This window comes from Odocoileus virginianus, chromosome 34, assembly GCF_023699985.2.
Source record: "Odocoileus virginianus isolate 20LAN1187 ecotype Illinois chromosome 34, Ovbor_1.2, whole genome shotgun sequence".
In the NCBI taxonomy this organism is placed as follows: Eukaryota; Metazoa; Chordata; class Mammalia; order Artiodactyla; family Cervidae; genus Odocoileus; species Odocoileus virginianus.
The window spans coordinates 28,728,251-28,742,048 of NC_069707.1; the positions used below are offsets into that span (position 1 = coordinate 28,728,251).

Here is a 13,798-nt window from a genome sequence, read left to right on the forward strand (position 1 = left end):
CCTTGATTCGATACATATTATATATAAGTGAGTTTATATGCTGGAAGATTAGAGCCGGGGTGGGTTTATGGTCTGCTATCACTTCTATTGACCTCATTCCAGGTGAGTTCTGGGTAATGGAGACTGCTAGAGAGGTATTTGTTTCTTCTTTGATTTGTTTTCTTTAGAGTTTCTAGAATACTATCTTTACTTATTCTAAAATCATTCTAAGTAACTGCTTAAGGTCGTTACTTAAATATATGGACTAAATAAGACAGTCTCTGTCCTTAGGGAGCTTACCATCTGGTTGGGAAGGCAAATGAGCATGCAGCAAATTATATGAGTTCAGTTCAGTTCAGTCACTCAGTCGTGTCCGACTCTTTGCGACCCCATTAACCGCAGCACGCCAGGCCTCCCTGTCCATCACCAACTCCCGAAGTCCACCCAAACCCATGTCCATTGAGTCGGTGATACCATCCAACCATCTCAGCCTCTGTTGTCCCCTTCTCCTGCCCTCAATCTTTCCCAGCATCAAGGCCTTCTCAAATGAGTCAGCCTTTCGCATCAGGTGGCCAAAGTATTGGAGTTTCAGCTTCAATATCAGTCTTTACAATGAACACCCAAGGACTGATCTCCTTTAAGATGAACTGGTTGGATCTCTTTCCAGTCCAAGGGATTCTCAAGTCTTCTCCAGCACCACAGTTCAAAAGCATCAATTCTTTGACGCTCACCTTTCTTTATAGTCCAACTCTCATACATGACCACTGGAAAAACCATAGCCTTGATTTAGACGGGCCTTTGTTGACAAAGTAATGTCTCTGCTTTTCAGTATGCTATCTAGGTTGGTCATAACTTTCCTTCAAAGGAGTAAGCATCTTTTAATTTCTTGGTTTCAGTCACCATCTACAGTGATTTTGGAGCCCAGAAAAATAAAGTCAGCTACTGTTTCCGCTGTCTCCCCATCTGTTTGCCATGAAGTGATGGGATCAGATGCCATGATCTTAGTTTTCTGAATGTTGAGCTTTAAGTCAGCTTTTTCACTCTCCTTTTTCACTTTCATCAAGAGACTCTTTAGTTCTTCTTCACTTTCTGCCATAAGGGTGGTGTCATCTGCATATCTGAGGTTATTGATATTTCTCCTGGCAATCTTGATTCCAGCTTGTGCTTCTTCCAGCCCAGTGTTTCTCATGATGTACTCTGCATATAAGTTAAATATATGACAATATACAGGTCATTAAAATCTGTTTTGTATAGTTCTTCTGTGTATTCTTTTGTGTAACATTTTAGAGAAGTGCACAATTTTTTAAATAATGTAACTGAAATCTAAGGCCCGCTTGACTTCACATTCCAGGATATCTGGCTCTAGGTGAATGATCACACCATCATGGTTATCTGGGTTCTTAAGATCTGTTTTGTATAGTTCTTCTGTGTAATTTCTTATAGAGAAGTACAAAATTTTTTAAATAATGTAACTGAAATCTATTATTTGTGTGTCATAATTTCACCAGAGAGTCTGTGATATCCTTATATAAACCCATTGTCAAAGGCAGATTACATGTAAACTGGAAATATGATGGTTCTTGTATTTCAAAGGGAGAAAAAGAAAACATTTACGCAAAAATTAGGTTAGAATAACTCAAACACAGGTGATGGTAAAAGGGAGTTTCCATTTTAAGGAAGGTAGAATGAGTTCAAAGTCCTCTTTCATACTACCAGAATTGGCAGAATTTTCTGTTAGTATTACTTAATGAACTTCAAACTATTCATTGAAAAAGAATGTTTCATTGAATTCTGATTTCAGATCTCCAGAATTCTAAGGCTTAAGTTCAGGTGTGGGTTGGTGAAAGGAATTAGTTCACTACCATAGATAATTTACAGAATTAACTGATTTTCTGTAGACAGATGTCCTTAAATTTGCCTTATGCTGCTAACCAGCCACTCTTCTGAATCCAGTGCTTATGTGTTTTGGTGGGAAAAGCACTAGACCTGGGGTCAGAAGGCCAGAAGGGTTGGGCCTGAACTCTAATTCTGCCACTTCACAGCTGTTACCTTGGGTAGTTTCTCTCTCCCAGTATAGTGTCTCTACTTTCTCTTCAGATGCTTTTTCTGCTGCATAGAGTTGTAAGGATCTGAAGGGTATTTTTAATACTTTGAAATCCATAAGATACTGTGAGATAAACATCATGAGATTCTATGGGAGATTCTTTTTAAGTTTGAAATTATACAGTTTGCACTGTGGCCAAAGGAATGGAGGAAATTCTTGTTTTAAGACATGATTTAATAAAATGTGTTGTGATGATGGTTAAGTGATGATAGAGAAAACAGCGTGTCAGAGAGGCAAACAGGGATTCTCAAAAGAGAATTTTGAGAAGCATGCCAAAAAAGACATTAAGTAGAAGTAATTAGAAGACAAGTTTTTGAACAAATACCTCAAATATAAATAATCCAACTAGAACCTACTTAACTTTTGAAACTTTGGCTTTCTGTATAAGTACCAACCCACACAAAACCCCTAGAGATGGGACTGTTTTAATATTTGGATTTTTCTGGACACTGAGAAAAAGACCTTGATCACATGGATTTTTTTTCTTCAACACATCATCACTATTTTATATTCTCTTCCGCAAAGAAGAGATTTCATTTGTTAGATAATTTTTGTTGTCATTAGTAATTGGATTCTCTAAAGCTGGTGTTTGATGGTACATTTTAATAACCAATATGAGGGTTTTACTGAGTGATTCTCCAGTGATTTGAGTTAATCTACTTGTTGAAAATTGAAGCATATCTGTACTTGTGATAAAAGTGCCTATATTTCTTCAGTAATATCACTTGAATTAGTAAACTGTTTCTAACCATGTTCATAACTTAAAGTATATTCTACATATTTGTGTGTGTATGTGCTAAGTCACTTCAGTTGTGTCCTTACTCTTTCTGACCCTATGGACTATAGTCCACCAGGCTCCTCTGTCCATGGGATTGATTCTCCAGGCAAGAATACTGGAGTGGGTTGCCATGCCCTCCTCCAGGGGATCTTCCCAACCCTAGGATTGAACCCACATCTCATGTCTTCTGCATTGGCGGGTGGATTCTTTACCACTCGAGCCACCTGGGAAGCCCATTCTACGTATTTATTCTTTACTAATTTGAAAATCATTTTTATCTACTCAAGTGAATGTTAATATACTTAATGAATAATCTTCATGCATACGATTAGGCACTTAGTATCATGGTCTACATTGAGATTTCTCCTGATACCCTCTGAAGAGAAAATATGAATGCAAGCATTTCTCTTCTTCTGAATCTGATGATTTGAATGAGCTTAAATTTATGCACTATTTTATAGACATTTATTTTGTAAGAAGCTATTTTATAGAATATTTATATGGTGTATATGATTCTTACTTTACAATTTTCAACCTTTTCCTCCCATCTGTTAAAAATAGAAGATTTGCTGTATGTTTTTCCTCTTTTTAGTCACATTTCTCTGTGTGTGTGTGTGTGTGTGTGTGTGTGTGTGTGTGTGTATTTTGTTTAAGAACCTACTAAATTTAGTTGTAAACAATACTATGACATTTGCCCAGTGGGTTAATTTTTAAAATAAAATAATTAAGTTACTGAAAAATAACAAGAAAGCAACTGAAAACCATAAACTATAGGAAATTAAAGTGAGATCTTACTGATTTAATGAACATGAAAACTACATAATGTCATTGTAACATAGCCAGAGTACGTGCCAGATCACTGAATGTGTATTTTATAGATATTCTGATGTTTACCTTTTTACCAAAGCTTTACAATTGATGTGATAACAAATGCTTGATTTGTCTTTTTTATATTTTAAAGATTTATAGAAGTTATTTGCATAAGACATCTTTTTAAAAAAAAATCAAATACAAAATTTCTGAGAGTTTAAGCAAAGTTAAATAGCTATTATAGTTTATGTGGCTCTGAAATATGAAATCTAATCTTAGAAAAGATTTTCAGCTTCACACTTGTATAGTGAGATATATTCAGTTCAGTTCAGTTCAGTCGCTTAGTCGTGTCCGACTCTTTGCGACCCCATGAATCGCAGCACGCCAGGCCTCCCTGTCCATCACAAACTCCCAGAGTTTACTCAAACTCATGTCCATCGAGTCGGTGATGCCCTCCAGCCATCTCATCCTCTGTCGTCCCCTTCTTCTCCTGCCCCCAATCCCTCCCAGCATCAGGGTCTTTTCAAATGAGTCAGCTCTTCACATCAGGTGGCCAAAGTACTGGAGTTCAGCTTCAGCATCAGTCCTTCCAGTGAACACCCAGGACTGATCTCCTTTAGGATGGACTGGTTGGATCTCCTTGCAGTCCAAGGGACTCTCAAGAGTCTTCTCCAACACCACAGTTCAAAAGCATCAATTTTTCGGCGCTCAGCTTTCTTCACAGCCTAACTCTCACATCCATACATGACCACTGGAAAAACCATAGCCTTGACCAGACAGACCTTTGTTGGCAAAGTAATGTCTCTGCTTTTTAATATGCTATCTAGGTTGGTCATAACTTTCCTTCCAAGGAGTAAGCGTCTTTTAATTTCATGGCTGCAGTCACCATCTGCAGTGATTTTGGAGCCCAAAAAAATAAAGTCTGACATTGTTTCCACTGTCTTCCCATCTATTTTCCATGAGGTGATGGGACCAGATGCCATGATCTTAGTTTTCTGAATGTTGAGCTTTAAGCCAACCTTTTCACTGTCCTCTTTCACTTTCATCAAGAGGCTATATTAGATTGGTGCAAATGTAAATGTGGTTTCAGACTGTGAATTTTAAATCATTGTAACTAGGCTCAAACATATTTACTAATCAAAATAGGAACCATTACAATCAATACATTTTTACCAAAGAGAAATGTTTGTTTATTCCTATAGCATAAAGTCCATAATTCAGGGTTTAAAAAATTCTTGGAAAGCATTTTCTGCTTCCTCTTGGTTGAAGTGTTTTCCCTGCAAAAAGTTGTTGAGATGCTTGAAGAAATGGTAGTCAGTTGGCAAGAGGTCAGAAGAAAATGGCAAATGAAGCAAAACTTCGTAGCCCAATTCATTCAACTTTTGAAGCATTGGTTGTACGACGTGTCTTTGGGCATTGTCATGGAGAAGAATTGGGCCCTTCCTGTGAACCAGAATTGGCTGCAGGCATTGCAGTTTTTGGCTCATCTCATCGATTTGCTGGGCATACTTCTCATATACAGTGGTTTCACCGGGATTTAGAAAGCTGTGGTGGATCAGCTGGGCAGCAGACAACCAAACAGTGACCATGACCTTTTTCTGATGCAAGTTTGACTTTGGGAAGTGCTTTGGAGCTTCTTTTTGATCCAGCCACTGAGCTGGTTCTCACCAGTTGTCGTATACAGCCCACTTTTTGTTGCACATCATAATGTGATGAAGAAGTGGTTTGTTGTTGTTGCATAGAATAAGACAGTGCTTCAAAATGACAATTTTTTCATTTCAGTCAGCTCATTAGGCACTCACTCACTGAGCTTTTTCACCTTTCCAGTTTGCTTGAAATGTTGAACAGCCATAGAATAGTCCACATTGAGTTCTTTGGCCCGTGTCGTTGTAAGAGGATCAGCGTTGATGACCCTCTCAGTTGGTGGTGGTCAGCTTCCGATGCCGGCCCCTGCATTCCTCATCTTCAAGGCTCTTGTCCTTGCAGAACTTCCTGAACCCCCACTGCACTGTATGTCCATTAGCAGTTCCTGGGCAAGATGCATTACGGACGTGGTTCTGCTGCCTTTCCATCCGCTTTGAACTCGAATTAGAAAATCGCTTAAATTTGCTTTTTGTCTAACATCATTTCCATAATCTAAAATAAAATACACAGCAAGTAATAAGTCATTGGCAAAAAAATATAAAGTGAGAAATATGCATTTAGACCATGTATAACATAACCCGCATTTAAGAATGTATTTCAATATCAGAAGGCAAAGATCAGCAAAGACCAACTGCAATTACTTTTGCACCAGCCTAATATACGCTCCCGCTTTTTGTCATACATGTGATTGAACTGTGATCATTGCCGTGAGTGAGGTTGAATTTCCTGAAAGGAGTTTCTCTGTTTTACTCTTGATATTCGCATGACCATTTTTCAGGTGGAAACTTTGGACTCCTTCTCCTTCCCTTTTTCTAGCTAATCAGCCCTCTCATTCCTTTATTCTGAATTTTTCTTAATTCACCAATCATCCATTTGACCTTCATGGTTGCTTTCTTGTCCTGCTTGTTCCTTTTTCCTAGTATCAAAGTTCTGTGGGTGTCATTGCTGCCGCTGCTGCTGCTGAGTCGCTTCAGTCGTGTCCGACTCTGCGTGACCCCATAGACGGCAGCCCACCAGGCTCCCCCATCCCTGGGATTCTCCAGGCAAGAACACTGGAGTGGGCTGCCATTTCCTTCTCCAATGCATGAAAGTGAAAAGGGAAAGTGAAGTCGCTCAGTCGTGTCCGACTCTTAGCGACCCCATGGACTGCAGCCTACCAGGCTCCTTGATCCATGGGATTTTCCAGGCAGGAGTACTGGGTGGATGTCATTATATCTTCCTAAATCTCTCTTAAGTTCTCTTCTCTGAATTGACATTTCCTCTATGTTCAGTTTTTTTCATCTGTTAATATATCCTATGCTTTTCCTTTATGCTAATGATTTTTCCTTTATATCTGATGATCTTTGGTATCTGTTTTTTTAAATGAAGGACTGGGTACAAATATGGTGTCTTTTCCTCTTCTGTTGGGTAAGTAACTCTATCATTAGCTATTTTGTCATCTGAGCAGAAAGCCCATCAAGAACTTTGTGTATGTGGCTAAAACATATTAACTGGCAGCTTATATTTAGGGTAAACAGGCAAAATACATGAATTCACCTGTCAGGCTGTCAGACTAATTGCCAGAAAGAGAATAAGCAGGTTAACAGTATCCACTGTCTTTTCTCTTTCCAGATGGTTTGTTCAGTATTTTTTCTCAGAGACAGTACATTTTTTTATTTTTTTGTGGTTAATGCTCAGCAATATTCATTTTATGTGGAATCTACATCCTGTTTGGCCCAAGTGTTTTACATATGAACCTTCGATGATTTCTCCTGGGTTATATTTTATTTCACCCCCTTACCAATACGCTGATTCAGTGCTCTCAACTCCTCTTGAGTTTTGTTGTCCAATAGAGCCTATATCTCCTACAGCCCACGGTAATGTTTTCAAACAGCTGTTTCGAATCACTTTTCATCTTCTCTAAGTTTGTTGAAATCTCTAATCTGTTCTTTCAGTCTCACCAGTGACCTGTACACACCGCTGATTACAATGGTCAGTTCTCTGTCCTTATCTTGCTTGACCTATCATCGGCATTTGACACATTTGATGGCTCCTTAACACATGGTTTCCGGGCCACTGCATCCTCGATCTCTTTCTCTTATCTCATTAGTCGCTGCTCTGCATCCTTCTTTGCTGTTCTTCCTCTTCTCTTCCATGTCTTCTTAGACTGCTCCACTGCAATCTGATCCTCTTTCATTCCCTATATATATAATACATATTCACTTCCTTGGCGATCTCACGACTAAGGAAAAACCACACGCCCAGTGATTCTCATGTTAGTCTTCAGCCCAGACCTCTTTCCTGAATTCCAGACCAGCACAGTCCATATGGGAGCCTCCAGGCTCATGTGACGGTGGAATACTCGAAATGTGTTTTGTGTGACTTAGAAACTAAATTTTTAATTTTCCTTCATTTCCATTTAAATTTAAATAGCTAAAAAAAAAAAATTAAATAGCTACACATGGCCAGTAGCTGTCATTGTGCACAAGTTCAGACCTATCTCTACTTTGATGTAAATCTTTATTATCTGACATCAGACAAATCAGGTGTTAACGATATTAAGACAAGGTTCTCCATTTTTTATTTAAGCACAAATAATGCTTTTAATATTAAAACTTTCCTGAATATATCATCCTGAAGATTTCATGATATTTCGTCATCATGATTGTGCAGATGTTATTAACAAGCAGTATTGATTAACTTGAATAGAGAGTCCAGAAGTTTCTTATTTTTCATATTTAAATTAGTACTACATATTCTAGTAGCACTTAGCCAAGAGGTCAGAAACACTGACTTTGGATTCAGATTCTGTTTCTTATGCTATGACCTGGAGCAGGTTATTTCATCTTAGTGACTTGTCGTTTGAAAATAGAGGATAGGAAAGTGTTTACTACAAGTGAAAGTTTTTAAATACCAACCTATGTTTGACTTACAATGCAGTAGAGTTATAGATAGTATCTTTATGACTATATCCAGAGCTGTTTTAATCATTGAACTTTTTGATTTTTAACTTCCCACTAAACTTTAGAAAGAGAAATCACTAGGCTCTTACAATTAAATTTAGTGAATGTCTTAAGTGAAAATCCATGTTCTTTTAGTACATAAATATTTTTTTCAGAATACAACTTCTAGGCATACTAATTAAGACATTTCCAAGACAAAAGGAGTTTTTATTACTTAATCCTAAGGTAGGAGACGTTGAAGGTTTCAGCTTCCCTATCAGAACATAATTCATATCATGATAGAAATCATGAATGTTTTGTACTTTACTGCTGTGCCTCCAGGGAAAATTGATAGTATCAGTAACCAATCTACTCAGGGTGAGGATTAGAGGAAGAATTACAACTACTTTATATTGACTGCATCAGGCAAGGTGGGAGGGCAGGTTATAAAATGGCAAAATTATTTTCGAGCAGGCCTAACTTATGGTCTGTTTAATATCAACCATAAGACATATTTTACTGTTTTTATAAGTTCATATTGAAATTGACAGTTTTTCCATTTTTAAGGTAATTAGGCATACAAAAAGATTTTGTGGGATATATTCCCGAATATGTTCTTACGAGGTTTTCTGTACATTTTTTTTTGTGATAATAAACTTAGTGCCTGGTCTTAAAGGAAATGAGTATTCTATAATTTCAAATCCTTTCTTCAGTTGCTAGATCTTATGATTATTTTTAGTTTTTCAGCACTATATAATGTATCAAAACGTTGACCATATCTCTGACAATGAAGAATAGTTTAGTTCATGTTTAAAGTAGAATAAATTTTACTCCATATTAGTCATCTATATGCATTCCTTTCCTTTATATATCTACACATTAGCATTTTCACAACACTGTCCATGCCAGTCTTTATGTTCTGTTATTCTGTGAAAAGTTATGACTTTGAAAATTAATTGTATTTTTATTGACTAATCTTGCTTAGAGTAGGCACTACTTAGAATGAAGAAAGCAGCTCTTTATGTTTCCCTTCCCCTGGTCATGGGGAAAAATGAAATACCATTTATATCATAAAAATAATAATTTTTATTTCCTTTGTAAATTTCCACCTCCCAAAGTAACTGTTTTGTGAATTAAGTCTATGACAAGAAATACTTCAGTTTTTAAACGTTTTGGTTGTGTCTGCTGAAAGCCCTGGAAATTCAGAGGAGGAGGGTTATATAAATGAAGTTTTCATTTACTCTTACTCAGGTTATACTTTTCTAAGTTGTACTCAGAATAGCCTAAGGCTTCTCGTAGAGTAGCTAACTGCATACTTTTGCATTTTGTGGTTTAGTCAGTTTGGTCTGGATAGTGAAGAGACTGTGATATCATAGAATTTACTGGTAATGTTTTCTGGAAATGAATATCCATCACTTATTGAAAATGTCAACTAACAATGGAAATTAGGTTGAGGAACCAGACCTTCTGGTAATGATAGAGATGTCTAGATAATGTTGATTTGTATTTTCCAGAATTTTAAACATATGTTTTCAGGAAGCTTTTTCCTTGAGTAAAAAGTGAATGAAAATGTAAAGAATTACTCTGTTTTTTTTTTCTGCACGTCTGAGAGCAAAGTTGATGACAAATATGGAAACTAAGAATTGACTAAGTGGAATGACTGGTCATTTTTTTTTTAATAATTTAAGCGGTTTTTGCAATGTAAATGTTTGACAAGTAAAAAGAACATTTTTCTAATGCTCTAATTTCAGTCAATTTACTTTTTTTCAACTTTCTTCTCTGAAAAAAATTCAGTTACAATAATAATATAATAAAATTGAGGGTGATTCTTGACTAGTGTCCATCTTTTTCTTTTTTTTTATCAAAACCAGAAATACTATATTTTAGTAGAAGCGCTCTTAAAAAAACTGTTACTGAGTTTAAAAAATAAAAATGTTTTTATACTTTTATCAAAAATTAATTCATATAGTTTATCAACCAGTGTTGATGGTGAGTTTACTATGTGCGACCTGGACTGTGCCAAGCCCTACGGAAATGGAAGATGAAAGACTACCCTCACAGTCCTCCCAGGCTAGTTGGGGAATCCAGCAGGCAAAGAAGTAGTTATAAGATATTGGAGAGGTGATTTCAACAGGAGATAAGCATAAAAGAGTAAGGAAACAAAGAGAAAGGAATCGGTTTGATTAAAGGTATTAATTCTGTGTTGTCTTTACGATGTAGAACAATATTATCCATTTAAGACTGCTCTAAATGGCAGTTTAGAGTTAGGAATCTGAATTTTGTTGCTGGCCTTTTATATGACTAATATGTCACAAGCCACATCATAACCTTAACTGCTATGTTACTCCTTTCAAATGTGTCTCCCAGGAGTATTCTGGGAATAAGTGAGTTAATACATAGAAAACCCTCCAGTTTCTTTTATATTAATGTGTGTAAACGACAACTGTGTGTGTGTGCTGTGTATACTTGCCCTTCTTTTGAAAGAAATCCCAGTCTTTTACATTTCAAAGCTATTAAATCTAACTAGGCAGTTTTGGGGTTTTTTTTTTTTATCAATTTAGAACTAACAAAGTTTGGGGATTTTTCCAGAGGTGGTCTTGTTTTCCTTTTTTATTCATTTTTCTTTTATTTTTGTAGTAATATTATGAGACTTGATATTTAATGTCATCTCAGGCTTTTCAATCTGTATATTTTCAAGTGAAGATTTAATAAGTTGAAAATAAAACACTTTAATTTTAAAGTCAGTTATAAATGCACAGTATAACAATTAGGCAAGTTAATGTACTTCTTAATATTCATTGAACTTTGAACAGGGAAAAAATTAATGCAATATAATCATATTTTTAAAATGACTTCTCATTGCTTTGAGTTGTCAAAAACACCTTCTAAATCTTCATGCTTAAGTTCAAAATTTTATTATCTCTCCCTAAAATCTAAATTGTATCTTTCATGACTAGACCTGGGAAAATGAGTTCTCTCTTTCTTATATTCTCAATACCATACCACTGTAGTAGATGAAAATAGCTTTCCATTATTAAAGGCCTTTCTAATATTAACTTTCTTATTTTTTGTATGTGCTTCGTTTTTTCAATTATAAACGGTGTTTAATTCCTGCACATGCAGAAACTGAGAATGCAAGATTCATTCATACATTCAGTAAGTACCCAATGCGTGCGTACTTTGTCCCAGGCACAGTTCTAAGTGTTACGTGAATAAATCAGTGAACCAAACTGATAATAATCCATGTCCTTGTTTAAACTTAACTTCCAGCAGCGAGAGACAGACAGTACGCAAATAAACATAGAATAAATAACCACGCAAGGAAAGGGGGTAGCCTGAGCTGGGAAATGGGTTAGGTTGACGTCTTTAATGGGGGGAGGCCAAGGAAAGCTTCACAGAGAAGGTGACACTTGAGCAGAATTTTGAAGAAGAAAGAAAGCCATGTGGTCTGGAAGTATAGCATATACAACCAAGATGCCCAGTCAGGAATATGCTTGGTGTGCATTTTGCACAGCAAAATAAGGTGAATATGGCTGGTGTGAAGGAATGTTGGGGAGAGTGGTAACAAGAGGCCATATGTAAATGAAGTTAAAAGCCTGCCCAATCCCCGGTACTGGCAGGATTCACTAGAGATGTATTTTCAAAAGGGCAAGGTGGGTGGGACTGTGCGGTTTAATACTTGCTATAATTAAAGATAGGAACAAAAAATACTGGAGAGTAGATATGATGTAAAGCAGAAAAGTAATTGTTATAAAATGAGAAGACTTACTTATGAAAGGTATTAGGGCATTCCATCTAGGAAGGCTGTTAAAAGATTATGGTAACTATGTAGTGGGAGAACAGGACTGAAATAAGAAGCTAGAGATGTGAAGTTATTAACATATTAGAAATTTGGAATATGAATGGTAAGAGCTAGAGAAGTAGAATTTGAGGATAACTAAGGATTCTAATTTTGGTGAATGAGTGAATGGCAATCCATGAACAAAAATACTGAATAGAAATATTGGGGAAATGGTACTGAATTGTATTTTGGATATAATGAGTTTGAGATGCCTGGCAGACATCTGGATTGGGATATCAAACAGCTTGTAGTTCTATTTGAGCCTTATTTATTAAATATCTTACTATGATTCAAGCCCTGTGCCAGGAACCAGACTGCATACTTTGAAATATAGGCTTGGATCATAAGTATAGATTAGGAGTGAAGGGCATATGTGTAGTCTTTAAATCCACAAGAGGAAAATAAGCTGAAAGAGACTGTTGAAGAAACTAAGAACAGTTAGGATGACTGTGAGATCAATAGCTGGGGTATTTGCTGCCTCAAAAGACAATAAAGGAAACACTGAAAATACAAGCACATACAGAAAGCTTTTTTTTGGTGCTATGTCTTTTTTAAAATTCCTCACTGCAGGGACAAATCTGAACAAAAAAGAAATAACCTGAATTATATGATTACCCTTCATCTTTTTGTAGCTGTACTTGTGATTTGCAAGGGACTATATAACATTGTTCAAATAACTAATAACAGTATTAAAGACAGATTAAATTATATTTTAAGGATTAAACACCAGAATTGAAGTGTTTTTGTCCTTGTCTCAATTTTATTAGAAACATACTTGACTGTTCTCAGATTGAATATCTAGAGCATGTCACAAAAGATATGATTTGCACAGACTTCAGTCTCTTGTTATAAGAAACTGATGAAATACTAAAAATTCTTTTCCGTTCTTAAGTGGAAATAAGAACTGTGGGATTTTGAGGAGTGATTGGCTAGCATAATTAAATTATTTGCGTGTCAGTTTATGAGTCAGTTAAAGAAATACTCGCTTTACATATTCATTGGATCTGTAAATTTAATTTTTTGACTGATATTTGGGAATAAATAGCACAGATTATTTAGAGACTGGTATAGCCAGGAAGTCTTCCCAGAAGGTATGAGACGGAATTGAAGCACAGAAAGACTGAATTATACTCACTGTTGGTACTGGGACTGAAGCCATGAGTCACACGGTCTGACTGATGAATTCTTCACCATCTAACTACTCACTTCTCCTTGCTTGCTTTATACTTTTTCACAAGCATTAATTTACTAATCTCAGAGTTCATGGACCCCTTTTACCCTGCTTCCTAGTGTCTTATGTCCTCATTCATGTTTACATACCTCTGGTGAGTGGCTCACTACCTGATTCCATGACTAACACAGGAAAGCCTACTAATTTGTGGTTTGAATATTCGCTGCTTTTCCTCTGTCTGTGATGTGCAGACATCCAAACATTGTAGATTCAAGGCCTGTAGCCTTTAATGTTTCTGAATTTGGAGAAGTTTTTCCATATAATAAATGAAAAATGCAGTTTTCAAAGAATATTCTCTTTCTGAAATCTTTAAAATATGTAGAAGGCTTTCCATAGCATCCTGAAAAATCTGATACAAAATAAATATTGACATTTTATCAGGTTAAATGAGGATAAGCCACTGTTAAAATTCACATTTACTCAAAATTCCATTTTAGATGAATATTTAGAAAAATATGTGGAATATGGGATGCCTATACCCGTGGAGAAT

General features: G+C 36.2%; 1 protein-coding gene across 15 annotated transcripts in view; it reads left to right on the forward strand.

Annotated features, from left to right (window-relative positions):
- The window catches only part of AHI1 (Abelson helper integration site 1), a 220,548-nt gene that overhangs the window by 116,064 nt on the left and 90,686 nt on the right, over nt 1–13,798 (forward strand). For 11 of the 15 annotated variants that reach the window (XR_011485574.1, XR_011485577.1, XR_011485575.1 and 8 more), the window contains one exon: nt 11,360–11,392. The exons of the other annotated variants lie outside the window; for them this stretch is intronic. Coding sequence is in view for 7 of the 11 variants with exons in the window: in XM_070461310.1 (XP_070317411.1) it covers nt 11,360–11,392 (33 nt within the window). In the remaining 4 variants the exon portion in view is untranslated. The remainder of the gene's footprint in view (nt 1–11,359; nt 11,393–13,798) is intronic. 15 annotated transcript variants of the gene reach the window in all.